Below are 18,078 nucleotides of genomic sequence, written 5' to 3' on the forward strand. Positions count from 1 at the left end.
GATAACCACTGATGGTGCACCCGCAATGATAGGGCGTCATTCTGGCTTCATTGCCAATTGTAAAGCAGATCCAGACTTCCCTCCGCTATTAAACTACCATTGCATTATACATCAACAGGCAATATGTGCCAAGGTAATGGGGTTTAATCATGCGATGACTCCAGTTGTTAAAATTATTAATTCAATTTGTGCAAAGGCCAAGCAGCACTGAACCTTCAAGTTGTTCCTTGAAGAACTATCAGCTGAGTATGGGGACCTTTTACTGCACACTCAAATCCGATGGCTTAGCAGGGGATAAAATACTACAAAGATTCCTTTCGCTATTGTCAGAAGTCAAAGCTTTTTTGGAGCCTCAAAATGAAGATACCACACTGTTATCAAAGACTCAATGGTTGCTCGATTTTGCTTTTTTAACAGATCTGATACAAAAATTAAATGTATTGAACTACGAGTTGCAAGGCAAAAACAAGGCAATAACCAACATGGTAAGTTCTGTGAAAACTTTAAAATCAAAACTTAACCTTTTCATACAGCATGTACAGAAAATAAAGATGCAGCACTTTCCCTCTGTGCTCCAAATCCTTTCAGAAAACAAAGCTGAGTCTGAGGTCCTGGACATAGGAAAATACAGCAGCCTCCTCATCAGCCTTAATCAAGAGTTCAGTGACAGATTTAGTGATTTTGAGCAACTGGAGCCCTGTGTGATGTTCACGTCAAACCCCTTCATGGAAGTGGACGTTACTGACATTTCAGAGAAAATTAGTGTGCTTTTGAACCTTGACTTTGCCTCAATGGGAATGGAGATTGTCACACTTCAAAATGACATTGAATTGAAATCAAGGCAATCTGATATAAATTTCTGGAGCCTGGTGGGTGCTGAAAAGTTTGAGAACCTCCCCACAGCTGCATTGAAACTTTTTTGCCTATTTGGCTCTACCTATCTTTGTGAATCCGCATTTTCAGATATGAACTTCATAAAATCTAAGTTTCACACACGTCTGAGTGACGAACATTTAAATGACTCCATAAGAGTTGCCCTCTCAAGCTACACCCCAGATTACAAAGCATTAGTGGACACCATCCAGTGTCAAGTCTCTCACTGAAATAAGTTGAATGCATTCGCAATCAATACTTATTCAAAGACAGTCCCTGGTGAAATCCCAAATCTAAGTATCTGTTTCTTTATGAACACCAAGATTAAAGTGGCTACAGGGAAGAATCTTCCGCCCACAGTTTTATTATTACTTGAACAAAAACAAAGTAATGTGTACTGCAGGCCTATTTTATAGACAGAAGAAAAAGTAGCCGGAGAGAAGAATCTTCAGCACCTTTCCAAATTTGTATTTGCTGCACAATAACAAAGCAGTGTTTACTGGAGGCCTGGTTTATTGAAAACAAGGAAAAAAGATAGCTATAGAGAAGAGAAGAATCTTCAGCATCTTTAACCCCTCCCATGCTCGTGACGGAACCGTTCCGTCACGAGCCTCGGGTGGGCTGTGCTGGTGATGGAACGGTTCCGTCTGCGCGGCACGAATTCCGTGCCTGCGCTGATGTTCTGAAGAGCGGGCGGGGCCGTGACGGAACCGTTCCATCACAAGCACAGCTCACCCGCGGGCCGTGACGGAGTGGTTCCGTCACGAGCACGGCCCCGCCTCCCCCTTAGCGCTGCGGCGGAATAGCCGCCGCAGCGAAGGGGTTAAAAAGTCCATTTGTTACAAAAAGTTGTTAGAGTTGAACAAGAACAAAGCAGTGTGTACTTCAGGGTGGGTTTCAGACACCAAGAAGAAAGTAGCTGGAGAGAAGAATCTTCAGCACCTTTCCAAATGTTTATTTGCTGCACAAGATGAGAAAAAACTGTGTTTACTGGAGGCCTGGTGTATTGACATCAAGAAAAAAAGAGAGCTAAAGAGAAGAATCTTCAGCATCTTTCAAAGTTCTTTTTAGTTGAATAAGAACAAAGCAATTTGTACCACAGTCCTGCTTTACTGACCCTCCTAAAAAGTAAAGGGAGCAATGAGAATGCAACTGCGAACATGACTGGTGCCATTAAAACCTTAAAAGTCAAAACAGAACCTTCTGAAGAATTCAGAGTGGAGGACAAAATTGGTACTTTCCAATCCAAACAAAGCTGAAGTTCAGCTCATCTGGCAACTGAAAAACACAGCGATCTTGTCAAAGCTACAGGAGAAGAATCCATCTGCAATTGTGATTCAGAAAAGCTTTGCACAGGCTGACTGCCACTAACTGTGACTAATTCACTACTAGGACTTCTTTGGAACTGCCCCCGCCAGGCTACAAGATTACACAGCATTAGAGGATATCATACAGTTCCACATTGAAGGTAAGATTGCTTTTCCTGTTTGATTATTAATTGAGCTGCATTACAATGATTATTTCAGTGACAGCTATTGAAAGGTCTTCTTGATTTTGAAGCTATTATTGTGAAAGGCCGTAAAGTGGTTTGACAACACAACACAAATACAAAGTCAATCCTTTCAGTGTTTATAGGGAACTTTTAAGTATTGTGTTCAAACCACAGTATGATTGGCTCTGAAGAAAATAGTTTTTTTTTAACCTTAACGTCAATGAAACTGGGCGTGGGAGGTCTCTCGGAAAAATGCACGAGTTGCTTGGGGTTTGGTAGCTCACTACGATTTTCACTGACCAAAAGTAGCTCTCACTACACAAAAGGTTGGAGACCCCTACCCTGGAGCCTACTGGGGAGCAAATAGCTGAACTGGGGGACCTGCCTGAGCTGACCCATTGGCAGCAAGAAGGAGGCCCCTCAGGGAAGAATTTTGCAAGGAGCAGAGAGAGTGCCCTTCTCTTGTGGGCTTGCGGCAACAGGCTGCAAGCCAGGCAGCAGGTTATCAGTCAGGGTCAATCTTGATTTACTGGGAGAATGGTCTCCTGTATAGTGAGCCTAAGGTTTCTGAACCTGGGTCGGCCCATGTGCTGGTGGTACCCCAGAAGTTCAGAGCCTTCCTACTGGGGCTGGCTCATGATGTGCCTTTAGCAGGACATTTTTGGGCAGGACAAGACCTTTGAAAGGCTTGTCACCCACTTTCATTGGCCCCAAATGCGCAAGAGTTTTGATACTCATTGCAGGACTTGTCGAACTTGGCAGGCAAGTGGAAAGAGTGGGAAGAAGCACAAGGCTCCTCTCCAGCCATTGCCTGTGGTCAGTTCCCCCTTTGAGCGGGTGGAGATTGACATTGTGGGGCCACTGGACCCCAAGACAGCCATGGGCAACAGGATCATCCTGGTCTTGGTGGACCATGCCACCCGGTACCCGGAAGCCATACCTCTGAGGACAGTGACGGCCCCGTGGTGGGACGAGCACTGATGGGAATTTTCTCCCGAGTGGGATTCCCTCGCGAGGTAGTGTCTGACCGAGGACCAACTTCATTTCCAAGTATATGAAGTCCCTGTGGCAGGAGTGTGGTGTAACCTACAAGTTCACTACTCCTTACCACCCCCAAAGAAATGGGCTGGTTGAAACATTCAACCGGACCCTGAAGGGCATGATAATGGGTCTTGAGGAACCCATGAGGCGTAAGGTGGACGTCCTCTTACTGTGCCTACTCTTTGCATACCTTGAGGTGCCACAGAAATCTCTAGGGTTCAGTCGCTTTGAGCTTCTCTATGGACACCCAGTCAGAGGACCTCTGAGTTTGGTTAAAGAAGGCTGGGAGAAAGCTCCCGGGAAACCTCCCCAGGATGTATATAGCTACATGCTGGCCTTCAGGAACCAGACTAGGCGCTAGGCAACTCGATGAGGCAAATCTGGAAGCCAACCAGGATGAGATGAAGCGCTGGTATGACCAGAATGCCACTCTGGTAGAGCTTCAACCTGGCCAGAAAGTGTGGGTCATGGCCCCAGTGGAGCCCTGTGCGCTCCAAGATAAGTGGACCGGACCATTTGAGGTTGTGGAGCGCAAGAGACCAGTTACCTACTTGGTGGACTTGCGGTCTCCTAGGAACCCCTTGAGGGTCCTACATGTCAACCGCCTTGAGCCCCACTTAGAGAGGACTGAAGTGGGCATGCTCTTGGCAACAGATGCTGGGATGGAGGAGGATACTGGGCCTCTTCCTGACCTCCTGTCAGCCTCAGATCAAGACGGGTCAGTGGATGGTGTTAACCTCTCTTCCACCCTGACCCATAAGCAACAGAATGATTTCCTGGTGTCACAGATTGGTGCATCTATGATGTGGAAACAGGAGACAGCTTACCTGCGAAGAACAAGTCTTACAGGGTAACTGACAGGGTAAGGGCTTGCATCAAACAGGAGGTCTCAAAGATACTTGCGCTAGGGTTGATTGAGTCATCTAGCAGTCCTTGGGCCAGCCCAGTGGTCTTGGTCCCAAAGGCTGCAGTGCCGGGTGCAACACCCGAACTCCGGTTCTGTGTGGACTACAGAGGGCTCAGTTCAGTCACGAAGACTGACGCGCACCCCATCCCCGGAGCTGATGAGCTCATTGATCGGCTAGGGGCTGCACGGTACCGCAGCACGTTTGACTTAACGTCTGGGTACTGGCAGATCACCTTGACTGATGGGGCAAAGGAGATGTCAGCATTCTCCACACCAGATGGGCATTTCCAGTTCCATGTTATGCCCTTTGGGATGAAGACTGCCCCTGCCACCTTTCAGAGGTTGGTCAGCCAGGTGTTGGTTGGCACTGAATTCCGCCTACCTGGATGACATCGCAGTGTTCAGTGCCAGTTGGGAGGAACATCCGCGCCACCTCTGGGAAGTGTTGATGGCGCTGCGGAAAGCAGGCCTCATGATCAAGGCGAGTAAGTGCCAGATCGGGCAGGGTTCCGTGGTGCACTTGGGACACCAAGTTGGGAGCGGCCAGGTGGCGCCCCTACAACCCAAGATTGAAACCATCCTGGCTTGGAAGCCACCCAAAACCCAGACAGAGGTGAGAGCCTGCTTAGGTCTCACAGGGTATTACAGGAGGTTTGTCAAGGGCTATGGCAACATTGTTGCACCCTTGACAGAGCTGACTTCCAGGAGCAGCCCAAGAAGGTGATCTGGACTGACACCTGTCAGAAAGCTTTTGAGGCCCTGAAAGCTGCCATGTGCACGGCGCCCGTACTCCTGGCACCAACTTCTCAAGCGAGTTTATCGTCCAAACAGACGCTTCAGAACATTGTGTGGGGGCTGTTCTGTCACAGATGAATGAGGAGGGCCTATATCAACCTGTAGCCTTTATCAGTAGAAGGTTACTTCCACTGGAACAGAGGTGGAGTGCTATTGAGCGTGAGGCATTTGCTGTGGTCTGGACACTGAAGAAGCTGAGGCCATACCTGTTTGGGACTCACATCCGGGTTCAGACAGACCACAGACCCCTCAGATGGTTGATGCAGATGGGGTGTGAGAATCCAAAGCTGTTGAGGTGGTCTATTTCCCTACAGGGTAAGGACTTTACGGTGGAACACCGCCCTGGTACGCTGATGGCCTGTCCAGATTTTTCCACCTTAGTGAAGAGAACTCCCAGGAGTTAGGGTAGTTCTCTCCACTTTTCAGCTGGAGGGGACACTTGTTAGACCTGGCACCATTGGCGTGGGTCTCCCTTCCATTTTTCTATTGCCTCATGTATTTTTGCTGGTGTTGTATGCTTTGGGCCCTGTGCCACTGCTATCCAGTGCCACAGTGCAAGTGCTCCCTATTGTAAATTGATGTACTAATCAGTGGCTCCATGTTTGGCTATTTGGTTTACTTGTCAGACCCTAGTCTAGTGCACGGAGTGTGCTCAGGGCATGTAAATCCGAATGCTGCTGGTGGGCCTGCAGCACTGGTTGTGCCACCCACAGAAGCAGCCTTGTAAGAAGTATCTAAGGTCTGCCATTGAAGAGCCTGCGTGCAGTCTGGTACTGTCATGCTGATTGGGCAAGTGCACCCACTTGCCAGTCCCTAAACCTTCCCTTTTCTTCATATCAGTCACCCCTATGGTAGGCCCATGGGCAGGGTGCATTGTAAGTATAAGGTAGGACAAGCCCTGATGTGTGTGGCATGTCCTAATAGAGAATTAAAGCCATTTTTATTTTTCACTACTGCAAGGCTACCTATTCTCCACAGGCCAGAGTGGGCAGTTAGAGTTATTACATTTTATAATCCTAACGGTCTCAGAGAAGATGGTAGAAATTCGAGTTTAGTATGCCTGAACTCAGAATAACAAAATACATCTTTTAGTAAAGTTTATTTTAATATTCTGTGTTTGCAAATACCACTTTTAGAAAGAAGGTATTTGCTTGTCAAACCATGAAAACCTGCCTCTGCTAGGTTGTGTATTCCTATGTCTGGTTTTGTGAGTGACAGGGCTGGGGAATCCCAGGAGACAGGCTGAGTCACCCGGTGGTGACTAGAGAGATCTGCATCTAGATGGGAGGGAGGAGTTGCACCTAAACCTTCAATAGGGCTGTGCCCGCCTTCCCCAATGCTGGCTCCACCCCCTGGGGAGCGGCTGATGTCTCTGCCCTGCACACTGAAAGAAGAGAAGGAGTCCTGTAAACAAAGTGCTCTAGGACTGTGCTTGCCTTCCACAATGCTGGCTCCACCTCCTGTGGGGCGTCTGATGTGCTTGCCCTGCACTGTGAAAGGAAAGGAGAAGTCTGGTAAACAGAGTGCTTCAGAACTGGTTTGGACTGGGCAAAGGCCCCTCTCCCCTCAGTGAACAAAGGATTTTGACGTATACATATTGGGACCCTGATCCCATGAAATTAGATCACTTTGGACTACAAGAAGAAACCTTTACTGATAAGAGGAACCTGAAGAAACTGAGGAAAGACTATTCCCAAGCTGAAGTGCTGCTTGGGGGATTGGCCTGCAGTGGTTGCCTTAACTTCCAAAGGAATGAGAAAGGAACTTTGTGTACTTTGCGTTCAACTTGTGAAGGATCTCCAAGGGCTTGGAAAAGAGCTTGCCTCCTGCTGAAGTCTCAGGGACAACAGACTTCACCCCCCAGCTCCCCAGATTTCTTTGGAAGTGCCTGCGGCTGTTTAGGGCCTTCCGAGGGACTGCGTGTCGCAAGGAGCTGGAAGCGCGACTCAGCGAGAAGAAGTGTATCGCCCTCACTGTGCCTGCCGTCGCAACTCCGAAGGAGGGTGTCGCCGCTGGAACAGTTGCAGTGCACTGCATCGGAGAGAAGTGTGCCAAAACGAGCAACTCCGAAGGAGTGTGTCACCGCTGTAGTTGTTCCAGTAGAAGAATCTCACAACGAGGTCGGAGCGTGTAGCGGTCGATGTGCCTCCCGTCGCAACTTCGAAAGGAAGGTGTCGCCGCTGGAACTGTCGCATTACACCGCATCGACCAAGAGCACCTCGCATCCCTGAGAAGTGTGCCGCCGTCTGAGCTGCCGCCGTCGCAACTTGTATGTTGCCGCTGTAGTTGTCGCATCGAGCGGAAGCTTCACGCATCGTAGGGGAAGAGCGTCGCCGCTGAAGCTGTTATTGTCGCATCGTAAGGGTGTCGCCGCTGCAGTCCACGCATTAACCAAGAACTTCTCGCATCCCCGAGAAGCGTGCCGCATCTGGAAGATCTTCACGTCTTTTTTTCTTTGTATCTGAACTTTGCCGCATTTCCCATCGCTGCGACATTGCTTGTCGTGGAAGCGCAACACTACTTAAGGTACATTGGCGCAGAGTGTCGCATCTAAGAACTGAACTGAACTAAGCTTAAATCTACCATCTTAAAGTAATCATGGTGTATTTTTGTCGTTTATGGTCTTGTGGTAACTCTATATAAAGTCTAGTTTTTATATAAAACTTGTGTGGTGTCCATTCGTAGTGTTGTCACTGGGTTACTGCATGTGGTCACAACTGCTTAACTTACAACGCCTCTGAAGTAAAGCCCTTCTGCTTGTGCCAAGCTACCAAGGGGGTGATCAGGGGTTATTTTGGGAGTGTAATCCCCTTATCCTGACTAGAGGAGAGGGTCCCTATTTGTCACACGTACCTACCTGTGCCAACTAGAGACCCCCAAATCTAACAAGAGGAAACTACTATCCCCTGCTGCAGCAAGGAGAGGGGGGACCAAAATACCCACAAAATAACTTAAACATATTGTTCCCTAAAAACCGTCACCACCTTTTTTCAGTACCTCACTACGAAGTTTTGCGCACAGTGAAAAGAGATAGAGTGTACCCCTAAAAAGAGAAACAAGGAACTCTCTCCAAAAACTTTCTAACAATTTGTTTTTTCTAAGCTAACCTAAAACTTGCAGCTCTTATCCGAAAGGTCCGCAATAGAACCAAATGTGCACCATTGCTACAGTGGCCCACGGCACCCTTTAATTGAAAATCTCAAAAGGACATCAACAAGATCAGCTGCTCAACAACACAGACTGCAAAATTACTTTATGAACACTTCTTTTTAGAAAAAAAATAATTAGATTTTTTTTACTGGACCAAGACAAGACACCCGTGGGAGCCCAGACAACAGGAAGCACCCCTGGAGACCATCCCAACATCTATGAATGTTTTCCAAGGTATGTATTTTTGTATTCTTGTACATCCGCTGTCTAGCCTGGGTGATCTCGCACCCCTCCGGAGCCAGAAAGATGCCTAGTTTCATGAAACCTACTTTGTCATGTTTGCAATGCATGCGTAGAGACCAATTTCACTTCACTTACACCTATGCTGAACAAACGCTAGCATTCCTCATGCACTACACAGTGCACTCCTACACAACAACTCTTATCAACACATGATGGCCGGGGCACTCAAACCTCGAACAGGTCATGCAACATATGTTCACCCATACACCATGCCATAGGTGCAGATAGCCTTTACTTATCCCAAGAGATAGCCCCAGAGAAAGCAAAATGTCTCATCCACCTGTACCGATGTAGCATTAGGGCCAAGATTCGACCCCTCAGAACAGTAGTAAACATCACCCAGTATGAGACCAAACTCATGGCACTGTACCTGTTTACCTAACCTAGCAACATTTAAACTGAACTAGACAGGATGAGAAGGAGGAGCACACTAGGGGAGGATATTTTTTGGCCCTGGGACGTCATAGAAAAGAGGTTGTTGGAGGTAGCAAGACCACTGCACCAGTGCACAAATATGTCCACTCCTGCATCCATCTGTTGTCCCAGGGTGGCCTTACTTCTTTGGGGCCACCTTTTTTGATCACAAATAGACTCCAGATATGGAATTCCAGTGCTTACCTGGACCACACTAAGGGAAATGAGTCCTATTGAAGAGGGTCAAACGCCAGCATAGACACCCCGTGCCAGGAAATCTGGGATACTGATAATAATAGTAAAAACACGGTAGGAGGGACAAGGGCAACCACTAATTGTACGGAACCTTACATTGTATTCTTTGTGTTTCAGAGGCAAGGGAGCCATACCGTTTGGTTCTAATGAACACTGTGAAGTAATACTGCATATACTGGACCTGCAGTGGGGTGCCTCCATGTTGATTGCTAAGTATTGGCTGTGTGGCAAGCTTGCCTATGCCTAGCTTGTCCCTGGGTGGCAGGGCTTCTGCAAGCTGGTCATCATACACATGCCAACTCTGGTCAATCCCTGGTTAAATTCTGTCTGAGTTTTCCCAACATCCGCTACAGAAGAAAAGAACTCTGTTGCATCAGGCTCAAAGAAGAAGAACTGCTGATTATTTTGGCTAGGTTCAGTACAAGGACATTCTGGAAGAATTTTGACTGTTTTCTGAAACTCAAGTAAATGCAGTGGGGCTTGATACCCTTCTTTACCTTGCAAACAAAGGTGAATGCCTGCTAGTTACAAACAACCATGGGGGAAATACTGAAGATGATCAACGACATTGAGCTCGGCCTAAACGCTATCAAGGAAGAATTGAGAACCATTCACCTTATGGTGATACAACATCAGTATGTGCTGGACTTGATGACCACAATGGCAGCGGGGTGTGTCCCAAGATTGGTGCTTCCTGTTGTAGTTTTATTCCTGGAAATGATCTTGAAAATTGAACTCTTGCTCTGGCTGTCCAAATACTGCATCTTCTACAAGCTGACATGAAGAAGGATGTAGGTGCCCCTGAGCAGGACTGGTTTCATAGTATATTTTCTTGGTTTCCCTTATGTATGGCCAAACTATTCATGTCATTACTTCTAGGTTTCAATTTTGTACTACTGTTTTGTGGTTTCCTACAAATGGGGGTTTTCTGAAGTAAAAACGCAGTCCTCAAATTAGGTAGTATGCAAATAGCTAGAGAAAGAATAGCAGGCATTACAGCAACACACACTGTATCAAATAATGTGACTGTCATTGCATATGAGGAAAATGATGTAGTTGAAAATTCAACTAGAGGGGGGAATGTTAATATTGGTGAATGTGATGACAAATGCACACTATGAAATGTACAGGCCCAACAGCGGCAATATCACTAAATACAGTGTTGAAGTGCATCATAAACTATGCATGCATAACAGTGTCAAAAAGAGTAAAAGCAATGTTGATGTACACTATCACAACTATACATATAATAATGAGAATGTCGGTAAATATGATTGTAGTGTAGTTCCTATATTCCCAATAGGCTCTGCGCATTGGAATAACATAAACAGCAGTTTAGATGTAGGACTGAGGTCGACTAGGTCTCTACTGAATATGTTAAACTTAATTAGGTATGCCAGCTAGCTCAGAGGTCACTAGAAACTTTCTCGAATAAACAGGGAGGAGTTAACTTCCCTGATTAGACAAGAAGGGATTAGTTTCTGACAACCGCATAAACATGACAACTTTGCTCCCTCCAAAATAAGGAGTATATCTCCAGAGTCGTGTGAAAACAATAGATAGCTATTTCACTCAGTCAATTGTGCATACTTAGTTTCACCAGAGTGCAGAGAAATAGAGAGACGGGCATTTTCAATAAAAGGTGTTATTTATTGGGCAGTATTCTTTCTCATGCAAGAGAAGTGAATTGCCACAATTGCAATACTTGTCATAAAGTAAAGTGCGTACAGTAAAAGGAGTATTATGAAATAATACTGTAAAAGCATTGATATGGTTTCTGATCCATATGATACTTAAAACGGATAAAATATATACAATTACATACAATGATAAAAGTTGACTAAACGTACTCAACTGGTGCTTCTAAATACGCCTAGCCCGGTGTACCTAACCTAAGCCTAGTACGTGGGAAGGAGTAAGTGAGCTGCAGTTTTAAGTTAAGTTAGTTTTGCCAAGAATCTGAATCAAGAATTCTCTAAGGATCTAATCAGCTCCGTACCTTTGTTTTAGAATGAAGGAGGTCTTGCATCTCATTCTCAGGACTCGATCTCCCAGTAACCCGCAAGGGTGACTGTAAACACTGGAGCTGGATTTTCTCGGCAGGAGAAAAGACAGCGTCTTTCTCAGTGCGTCAAATGGGAGGGACGGCTTCCTTCGGCACTCGCATCAGCTGGGCTTTGGGTAAGTAGATAGCCGCTCTGCTCCAAACCACTGTGTCTTGCTTAAGGCAAGTGCTGGTATATTTATACCTGGAAGGTGCCTTGTTTGACGTAAGGTTGGACATAAGACGTCACTAAGAACTGTCACTAAGAACTGGCAGTTCTTTCAGGACTCTCAGGAGTTCTAGGACAAATCAAAACAAAAGCAGGGGGAATTCCCGGGCTGCTGGAGGTTTGGTTTGCTTAAAGAATGTGTTGTACTTTCTAGGAGTCTAGGGAAGTAGCCTTGCCGTATTTGGACTGCATTGGCTATGACTAAATATGGATATGATTCTTATGCCTTTATAAGGATATGATTTGTTATAACCACACAAGGGCATAAATCGGGAATATTTAATTAGGGTCCTAGATACGTTCACAACATGATATACATGACCACCATGTTCTATGCACAGGCCACAACGAGCTCATATCATTGCTGTAGAGTTCACCCAAATTGACCTCCCCATCAACCCCGAGTCAGAGATACGTGGTCTGACATGCCCTGCGACCCGAACCCAGGCATACTGATTGATAGTCACAGGTGGGGTTACACTCATCCTGTAGATAAACACCCAACCATGGAAAAAAACCTGATATATCCCACAGATAGGCAGCTACACCACAAACAGGTCAGAGGAATTTGGCCTCAATAAAACACATTTGACCAAAAACTCACGCTCCCAAAATACAACAAATTTAGATGCCACATGTAGTAAGGAGCACTCAGCCAATCAAGACAGCACACACACCACACAAAGTGATCACACACATGTTATGCTGAGCATCTGGACACAAACACACCGGCCCACACTAGCTCTCCTCGAGGTCGAGAGCCACCTGTGTTCCCGTTATGAGATGGTTGTACTAATAATTTATGACTAGTCCGGGACCCACATGATCTCTAAGAATGTGTAATTAGTTTATTGTACCTCACAAACTGTATATATATTCTCCCAAAACTTCTCTACATTGAGACTGTCTTCAGACGCTACTCTGTCCATGCTCTCCAGGCTGCTGCATGTAATTAAACCACCTTGTTCCTGTTTTGCCAAACGCCTCTTGTCTTTTCATTTTTCAAGGTAAATTCATATCGGAGCAACAAACCAATGCCCAGATAGTGTTAACAGGTGCAAAAATTTTAAAAAATAATGAAGTCCTTCTAATAGAAACTGTGACGCATTATGCCACATAATTTGCCTTTTCTTGCCGAATTATTTACTCAACCCTCCTGCATAATTTGGCATCCCCTGCTGCATAATTCAAGTGGCCCTGTGTATACATCATTAAAGCTAAAACATTTCAGAAACAATTTCTCCACAATAAGTGCATTTTTTACATTTTTTTAAAAGTGCTTCAACACTAGTGAGCATGTAATTAAACCACCTTGTTCCTGTTTTGCCAAACGCCTCTTGTCTTTTTATTTTTCAAGGTAAATTCATATCGGAGTAACAAACCAATGCCCAGACAGTGTTAACAGGTGCAAAAATTAAAACAAATAATGAAGTCCTTCTAATAGAAACTGTGACGCATTATGCCACATAATTTGCCTTTTCTTGCCGAATTATTTACTCAACCCTCCTGCATAATTTGGCATCCCCTGCTGCATAATTCAAGTGGCCCTGTGTATACATCATTAAAGCTAAAACATTTCAGAAACAATTTCTCCACAATATGTGCATTTTTTAATTTTTTTTTTTTAAAAAGTGCAACAACACTAGTGAGCATGTGGATACACCTTTATAAAGCAAGAGGCGCCAGAAAACGGCGGAAATGGCGGGTTGTGGGACCGGGCCTCGAAAAGTGAATACGGGTCTAACAGGCAGCATCGGCGCTGCTAGCTGGAGCTGCTGCGCGTTTAATAGCTGCTCAGGGCTGCTGCACTTAACAGGACAGACGTGACAGCACCGCGCACCCTTGCCCTTTTACTGTCAGTTTATATTTAGGTTTAGGTAAACCTGTCTACAAACTGTCATAAAAAGATTTTAGCATCAAGCTGCGCAGTGCATTCACGAATTTCAACTAATGTAATTTCACCATCTTGTATCTAGCAGTACTTTGAAATCGACGTAAGTCTCCGTGGAGAAAAGTCACACAATTTGAAGCACAACCCTAGAGAGCCTTTTTTTCTATAAGGAATGCAAGCGTTAGTCAATCCATTTTTGTTTTAATTCCATCTTACAATGAAGAAGAATTCGGCGCCACTGAAGCGCGGCATTTCCCCTCTCTGCCCTATGTCATGGAGGAAAGTTTCCGATCCATGCGGAGTCCAAGACGGAGTCAGGAAACATTGCCTCAGCCGCAGCGATGCCTCCTTGGACCGAGCCCCTGCGGGCCGGCGACGTTTGTACTAATAAAGCGGTAAAGGCGCTATCTACAGCCTCAGTGACTTCGGAAATAATATTCCTTGCAGCAGCACAGTTAGCTGTTTTCAGCGCTGTCCTATTCCAGACACTGTCCTGTTACAGCCGCTGTCCTATTCCATCCATGGTGCATAAGCACTCTAACAGCCTGATTCATGTACAATCCGTTTTGCGTGTCCCTAATAGCGAATCATAGCGACTCGCTATTGAGGACACGCAAAACGGCATTCATGTAGGAATTGCTAATAAAATAGCGATTCCTACATGTTCTTTATTTGCGAGTAGCAATTTGCTACTCGCAAATACTCCCCATTCATTCCTATGGGCCAAGAGGCCCATAGGAATGAATGGGGAGTATCCCTTATTTGCGAGTAGCAATTTGCTACTCGCAAATGAGATAGCGACTGAAAGGGTGCCAGGGGTGTCCAAAGGACGCCCTGTAGCACCCCTAAAATGCACATTTGGACAGGTGTTGCGCACACACATGTCCAAAGGACATGTGTGTGTGCAACATGCAACTTAGAAAAATGCTTTTAAAAGCATTTTTCTGAGTTTCTGCTATTTACCGACAGGTCTGACCTCTCGGTAAATAGCGGCCCCAAAAGTGCTAAATCGCAATTTCAGGATGTGTCATGAATAGCATTTGAGGAATCTCTAATAGAGATTCCTTAAATGCTATTCCTCGCATATTTGCGACTTCTTAAATAGCGATTTTTGCATTTGGTATCATGAATACCAAATGCAAAAATCGCACTCGCAAAGGGCCAGATTCTCAGAATCTGGCCCCTTTGCGAGCGCTATTGCCTACATGAATCAGGCTGTAAGTGACTCTAAAGCTGTGGCTGCCATTGGTTGATGTCCGCTTCACGTTAAGTGGAGCAGCGCTGGCACTTCTCAGCAGGCGCTTTACCGGAGCTTTAAGTGGGATGGAAAAAGTGGGGGCCCTAAAAGGCCTATTTAATTAAGGGTGTGGCGTAAACATTTAAACTAAATTTCGATGATTCCCCTAGTGTGTCACCTGACCATTACTGAGAATTGTGGAAGGGGGAGTGATCTCTTTCCTCTTCCACACTCTAAGTTCACTCTGTTTTAATGCAGTTCCTCGCATCTCCTTTATTTTACTAACTCCCAGCATGAGAGCAGCACTGGGATTGGTCCTCGGCGCTCAGACTGTGCCTGGGAGCCTTTGCTTTTCACCACCTGGCTGCACAATGCAGGGTGGAGAAATGCTAAGTGTGCATGACGGCTTGGTCAGCCTAAGATGGCTGGCCAAACAGTCATGCGCACTTAGTAGTGCCATCACCCTTCTTCCCCACTGCTGTTGTAGATTCATGGTCTCAACCTATGACGTGCTGCTGGCAGCCGCAACTAAGAAGAAAAATAAAATCATAAAATTGGCTTATTAATTTATTTTTCAAGTGTTTACCTCTGCTGCCATCTAGTGGGGCGACGCTCCTCCGCCATAACAGAGGAGCTGCCCTTGTGTACTCTCTGCACAGAGGCCAAGGATTGGATGGCCTCGTATTCTGAACACCTCTCTGACTCACTGGCAGGCGCTGTGAGATATTCGAATTGCCATCAGCCTCAACTCCAGAGCTCTCGATTGGGGTAAGTTATAAACACCAGGAGACGATTCAGTTTAAAGTATGCACTATACAAAATAAAAAAACTGAAACACAAGATCATGGAAAAAGCTAACACTCTTAAGGAATGCAAGATTAATTAAAACGTTAAACATAAACAGGAGCTAGTCATAATGTTTATTCGATCCGTTAAAAGCAGAACATAAAAGACACAATATAAATATGTAAATTCATAAAATAGTTATAACAAGTATTAAAAAGCGTAAAAAAAATAGAATACAAATATGGTAAAAGTCAGTTGTCAGACATTGGAGTCTGCAAAACCATTAAAAAGTACAAACATGATACATAGCAGATGCCAAACTTTATGTTCTCTACCCTCCCTCTGAGCCCTTCTGTGGGATAAAAGAAAACACTCTCTGACCCACCCTCCTTCCTTCTTACAACTATCGGGTGGTTTCTCATAAATGGAAAGACAGCCTAGAGCAGGAGTTGTCTCCTGATGTACTAAAGCCAGGAGATTCTGTACTCTATCAACAAGAAAGACAACCCAGACTGATTTCCCTGTTTAGACTGGCTTCCTGATTATGCCAGACTGAGCACCAGAGCAGCATAGGCTTAATCTGGTCCTCAATGTACTCTAAGCCCAGTTCCTGATGGATTGCAAAATGCAATGTTGACAAAGGAACCCCAATATACGCCTGCACACTATTTTGCTCAATTTGAATACCGCCCACATCTCTAGAACCTCAGACTCCTGTTCCATAGGATAAGATAGAAGACATTCCCCTATACATCTCGCGTAAAGAGCTTTTTACCTATAAAGGAGGCGAGAGAGAAGATCGAAGCAGGAACTATATTGCTGACATGGATTACCATAACGTTTTTTACATTCATTGTACAGAAATAGGTCAGTGTTTTGCCAATAAAGTCAAGAACATGATTCTTGAGCTGGATAGTGACTCATGTCAATGTTTTTCATTACGCTGAGGGACCCAGCCCACTTAAAGGCCAGGGTGTTTGTTACACTTTTATTCAGGCAAATCTGGCATTGCAGGTGTGACTGGTTAGTATCTGCGGTGCTCTTAATCGGGCAGCAATGGGACTTCTCAGCAGCGGTGTTACACTTTTATTAGGACACTGCTACCACTTTTATTATTATTATTATTATTATTATTGGACATTTATTAAGCGCCTGGTTACGCCACTGGCGTGTCCCCGCGCTATGACAAGTGGAGTGACTGTCCCCCCTCCTCCCAACCAAGCTATCTACAGAAACAGATAAGTTTTAAGTTTTTTTCTAAACTGGATTTCGGAAGATTCCAGCCGAAGTTCCAGTGGCAGGTTATTCCAGCATTTGGGGGCAAGGTATCTGAAGGATCTGCCTCCCATGCGAGCTTTAGATATTCTAGGTACTTTAAACAGCCCGGTCTGCGAGGACCGGAGGCTGCGTGTAGGCTCATAGTAGGCTATTAGGCTCTGGAGCGGGAGAGGTGCCTTGCCATTCAAAATACGGTGGCAAGTGGCAAGGGCCTTAAACTGCACTCTCCTCTCAATAGGGAGCCAATGGAGCGCTCGCAGGGCTGGCTTGGCGGATGCCCTCCTGGGGAGTCTGAGGACCAGCCGCGCTGCCGCGTTTTGAAGAACCTGCAGACGACCGATGACCCTGCCTGTGGCCCCCAGATAAAGTAGGTTCCCGTAATCAAGTCGGGAGGTGAACAGGGCATGCACCAGCGTCTGACGAGCAGAAATAGGAAGCAGGTCTAAGACTTTCCTGAGGGCTCTCAGAACACTGAAGCATACCCCCGCCACCCGACCGACATGTGGGCCAAAGGTGAGGTCCCTGTCGAGCCACACGCCCAAATTCCTGGCCTCACGGCAGGGAGCGGGAGCTTCCCCCAAACAAGGTGGCCACCACGCCGACGACCATGCCGACGGTACACCCCCCACCACGAGCACCTCGGTCTTGCTCCCGTTCAACTTTAAACAGTTGGCAGACATCCAGTCATTTTAGTATTTCAGCTATACATTCATCAGGGCACAGCTAACCCTTTTAATTGAGGTTACTGAACATTTAATAAGAGAGCGCTGGCACTTTGCGGAAGGATTTCTATACCTTCACCATGAAGTGCTGTGACTTCTCATCTGAGTTGTTACACTTTAATTAGGGCAGGATTAGCACTTTTCATTAAGGCTACTACTATACTTCTACTGTTAGCAGAATAGTCCGGCTCGTCTCAGCAGGCCAACTACGCTTTTAATAGGAAAGTGCTAGCATTTCTCAGCAGAACTGCTAGTCTGAATACATACTTGTAATGGAACACTTGTTAACACATTTGAAATAGGTTAGTGCCAGCACTTCTCATCAGCTGTGGTGCACCTTAGTACAAACTCATTCTTCTTGGTGGGCCGGCTATATTTATGGGAGGACTCTGCATATTTCCCAGCAGGGCTGCTACACTTTTAATTCAACAGACATGGCATTTATCGGCCAGCCTTCTTCACTTTAATGGGACAGTGCCATTACTGGTTAGAAGAGAACTGCAGTTGCCAGAAATTTGCAGCAAGAAGCAGTAACTTAAGGAAATATCAACTATATGTCACTTTTTTAGGACTGGCCTAGAGAAATGTTCATTTTGTTGGCCCTGTGTAATCAAAACTACTCATACATTTTAAAAAAACATGTATATATCAATAGTGGGGC

At 45.6% G+C, this 18,078-nt stretch overlaps 1 protein-coding gene across 1 annotated transcript; it reads left to right on the plus strand.

Annotated features, from left to right (window-relative positions):
* Window positions 1-248: 248 nt before the first annotated feature.
* LOC147749028 (EPM2A-interacting protein 1-like) lies at window positions 249-1,103 on the plus strand. Its single transcript, XM_086929403.1, has one exon. It carries the CDS (start codon window positions 249-251, stop codon window positions 1,101-1,103), a length of 855 nt encoding a protein of 284 aa, XP_086785529.1.
* Window positions 1,104-18,078: the final 16,975 nt, after the last annotated feature.

Source organism: Lissotriton vulgaris, chromosome 1_1, assembly GCF_964263255.1.
Source record: "Lissotriton vulgaris chromosome 1_1, aLisVul1.2, whole genome shotgun sequence".
Lineage (NCBI taxonomy): Eukaryota > Metazoa > Chordata > Amphibia > Caudata > Salamandridae > Lissotriton > Lissotriton vulgaris.